This window comes from Arachis hypogaea, chromosome 19 (assembly GCF_003086295.3).
Source record: "Arachis hypogaea cultivar Tifrunner chromosome 19, arahy.Tifrunner.gnm2.J5K5, whole genome shotgun sequence".
In the NCBI taxonomy this organism is placed as follows: Eukaryota; Viridiplantae; Streptophyta; class Magnoliopsida; order Fabales; family Fabaceae; genus Arachis; species Arachis hypogaea.
This window is the reverse complement of record NC_092054.1, coordinates 49,312,714-49,316,518: the sequence shown is the minus strand read 5'-3', so window position 1 is coordinate 49,316,518 and position 3,805 is coordinate 49,312,714. Positions and strand designations below refer to the sequence as shown.

At 31.9% G+C, this 3,805-nt stretch overlaps 1 protein-coding gene across 1 annotated transcript; it reads left to right on the top strand.

Moving 5' to 3' along the window:
• The first annotated feature begins 479 nt into the window (after nucleotides 1-479).
• LOC112778330 (NADP-dependent malic enzyme 4, chloroplastic-like) lies at nucleotides 480-3,310 on the top strand. Its single transcript, XM_072228405.1, has 8 exons — nucleotides 480-611; nucleotides 1,928-2,050; nucleotides 2,169-2,243; nucleotides 2,434-2,585; nucleotides 2,669-2,775; nucleotides 2,875-2,939; nucleotides 3,044-3,139; nucleotides 3,254-3,310. Exons 1-8 carry the CDS (start codon nucleotides 480-482, stop codon nucleotides 3,308-3,310), a joined length of 807 nt encoding a protein of 268 aa, XP_072084506.1.
• The last annotated feature ends 495 nt before the right edge of the window (nucleotides 3,311-3,805 follow it).

Sequence of the window (3,805 nt, the reverse complement as noted above, 5' to 3'; positions counted from 1 at the left end):
TTCTAATTAACTCAGTTCAGAACAAAATTAAAGGACATAAAGCAAAGAATGAACAGCACAAAACTCATGCTAGAAAACACAAATAAATACTACAAAATGATTCCATGTCACAGCAAACAAAATACCCCATCCAGCAAACAAAATACCCCATCCAGCTAACAAAAATTATGAGCAAAATTAAGTAATTAACCAAAACAAATTATTCCTATTTTCTAGTCACAGAAGATAAGATATTCAGAACCAAAAATCATGAACAACTTTAAAATTTCAGAATCAGTAATCACAAGCATCAACAGTGCAAAACTCAGGCTAGAATACACACATAAATGAATACCACACAAATACAAGTTTCTTCAAATCCTCTCCCAACGCTTTAGGGTTCAGTTCTAACAAAACACAACACAAAACATCTGTCTAACCTTAATACTTATAAAATTAAGCATACTACAGAACAAGAGCAGTTGGATAAGAGGGCCACTATGAACAGCGACGAGCCTCAGGGGAGTAGAAGTCCTGGACAATTTGCAGGAAAGGCTGAAGAGAGGGTCACAAAATTTGGTGGGTGCTTTTGGTTTCGCGGGTATGGGGCTTTCGGGGTTTTGGTTTGGCGGGTTTGCGAGTGAGAGAATACTTTGAGTCCCATAGTTTTTTATTTTTGGGGGTTTCTAGAACCCCTACTATTTAGAACCAAGGTTCTGAAAACTGGACCGGTCATCAAATTGCTTTAGTCATCGATTTACTGGTTTATTGGTCCAACCGGTCCAACCGGTGGTTCAAACAAAAAAACCATTTTAGAATAAATAAATTATAAAGGACCAAAGATGAGGAAAAGCAATAGAACTCCTATTAGATGCAACAGCATTCAACATTATCACATATTCTCACACACACATACAGAGCCTTATCTCAGAGAACAACCACAGCAAGTGACTTGGAAAGAAAATGTCAACACCGAAACAATCACAAGCATACAGAACATGTGGATATTGTTTAATATGATGAAGGGATATTACAAAAATGTATATTAATGTTTTATAAAAATAATAAAAATAAAAATAATTTAAAAAATTAAATATAAAATTTTAAAAATATTTTTCACCAATTGATAGTGTATATGAATATAAAGAATATTTTGAATATGAATTTTTATCTCTACTTCAAATTAGATACTATTAAAAATAGATAAATAAAGTTAATAACGTTTATAAATAGTTAATTATTTATAATGTTTATAAATCTTTAATTGAATTTTGTTATACATAATAACAATGTAATAAATTTATTTAATATCTTATTTAATTTAAATTTATAAATTTTATACAATATAAATTAAAAAACTTTTATACATTTTTTTAATATTTTTATTTTTAATGTTTAAATTATTATATCCAATTAATAAGATTAAAATTAAAATTAGATAGTCACCAAAAAAAAATTAAAATTAGAAAAGTTAACCTTATAAAAAGCTACTGAATATATTAAACCGCTAATATAATATTTAAGCAGGTTAGTACCCTAGACTTAAGTAGTATTCCATCCAATTTAAAATCATTGTGCTTTACAAAAAATGTTTTATTTTACCGGTATTATTTACCATGAATTTTTATAAATTCATACAATATTGATAAGAGAATTCCTTTTTTCCTTTTCATTTTTTGGAATTCAATTTACATGATTTTCTATTTTTAGTCTACGGGAGTTTTATAAACCCCCTTTAAAAAATTTTTAATCTTGGGTAAATAGCCGCCTCTTTCAATTTTTCCCAAAATTTGGCGCAAAAGGAAAACCTAAACCCGCCCAAACTAAAACATTCTTCTCAATCCTTCCCTAATTCCATCGTCTATGCTTCTCACCAGAATCTCTGTTTTGCTGAGCTTTGTTCCCTAAACCCATCGTATATCCTTCTCTAAACCCATCTTCTCGTCAGAAACTCTGTTCCTTGGCTGCTGCTGCTAATGGTTGCGTTGCTGACGCTCTTGTTTGCTGTTCGCCTGTTGCTCACTACCTGCGATGTCTTCTTCCCCCGACAGTTATTCCACAGGAAACTCAGGTCAAATATCTTATTAGAAGACAATAATACTACTTTTTTTCATACTTACCAAATTATTGGATTGTGTATTTGAACATCAGTTAAATGCTTAAAAGTTTATTGCCACTTCATTATGCAGGTGAAGAAAATGATCCAGCACGTTCGTCAGTATCAAGTTCCATTGCAGAAGTACATGGCAATGATGGATCTTCAGGTGTGGCCTTGTTTCTTGGCCAAAATACTTGTGATCTTGTCCTTTTTTTGCCCCATTATTTTTATATAGATCTATGAAATTCATCTTTAATGTGAAATAATATCTTGGGGCAAGTTTCTTCAGACATTTTATTTTGTTAGCTTTGGATTCGACTTCTAATGCTTTCACTTCAATATATTCCTTATTACAGGAGAGGAATGAACGGTTGTTTTATAAGCTTCTTATTGAGCACATCGAAGAGTTACTCCCAGTTGTCTATGCTCCAACTGTCGGTGAGGCTTGCCAGAAATACGAAAGCATCTTCATGCGTCCTCAGGATCTTTATATCAGCTTGAAAGAGAAGTAAGCTTGACTTTGACTTGGAATTATTGTTGATGAATATTTCCTGTGTTATTTGTGTATATTGTTTGGGTTTGAACTTAAAGGGGGAGGATTCTTGAAGTACTAAGGAATTGGCCTGAGAAGAACATTCAAGTCATTGTTGTAACTGATGGAGAACGGATCTTGGGTCTTGGGGATCTTGGTTGTCAGGTAATTTCTTCTGTACTTGTTGAAATTTATGAATCATATTGTTTTATGAATCAGGTCTAATGTTGCAATCTAATCTTTGGTAACATGTTGGTTCTTCATGGAATGGGAATACCAGTTGGAAAACTTTCTTTATATACAGCACTCGGAGGAGTTCGTCCGTCTGCCGTAAGTATATTCTATAAATTATCGCTATCATAAACTCACAATGATTATGCCTTCCATTTCTTGTCATGCCTATAAATATAATATAATCTGATAAAAATTTTCAGTGTTTGCCTATCACCATTGATGTGGGAACAAACAACAAGAACTTATTGAATGATGAGTTATATATAGGGCTCAAGCAAAGACGGGCGACTGGGCAGGTTCGTGACTAATATTCTTTTCCGAGTCATCATAGAGTTAATCATTTTTAAATTTAGCTATCACTTATATAATATGTCCTAATGTTGACTTCAGTTTAATTTTTCTGAATCCAGGAATATGCTGAACTTATGCATGAATTTATGAGTGCTGTCAAATCATATCTAGCATGAGGAGGTGCTAAACCTATTTTAACATTTATATTTTAGATAAAAGTAAGTACAGAAAATCAACTTTTAATTAGTTAAAATTAGGCAAGTTTTTTATTATAAAATTACTTTCTTAACTTTCACTTTTTGGAAAGTATAGAGTTTAGGATTTAGAATTAGAATTTATAATAAAAGGGTAATTTTAGAAAAAATGTTTAATATTGGCTGAAAAATAGTTGATTTCCTAGTTGAATTCTTTAGATTTTAGTTGGTGAGTGAGAATTATGGGAATATGTATGCGAAATGATAATTGATATCATCAAGCATTTGTTCATTGCTAAATTCAATGACATGAAACCCATTACATACTCTGAGTTTCTTGAAGACCTCTGTAAACAGGTATTTTCATCTGATTTTATGTGCATATCATCTGATGGGATTTTTCGTGGAAGACGAATTCCAACACCCAAACTCACCGGCAAGTGTACCGGCTCGCATCAAGTAATAATAACTCACATG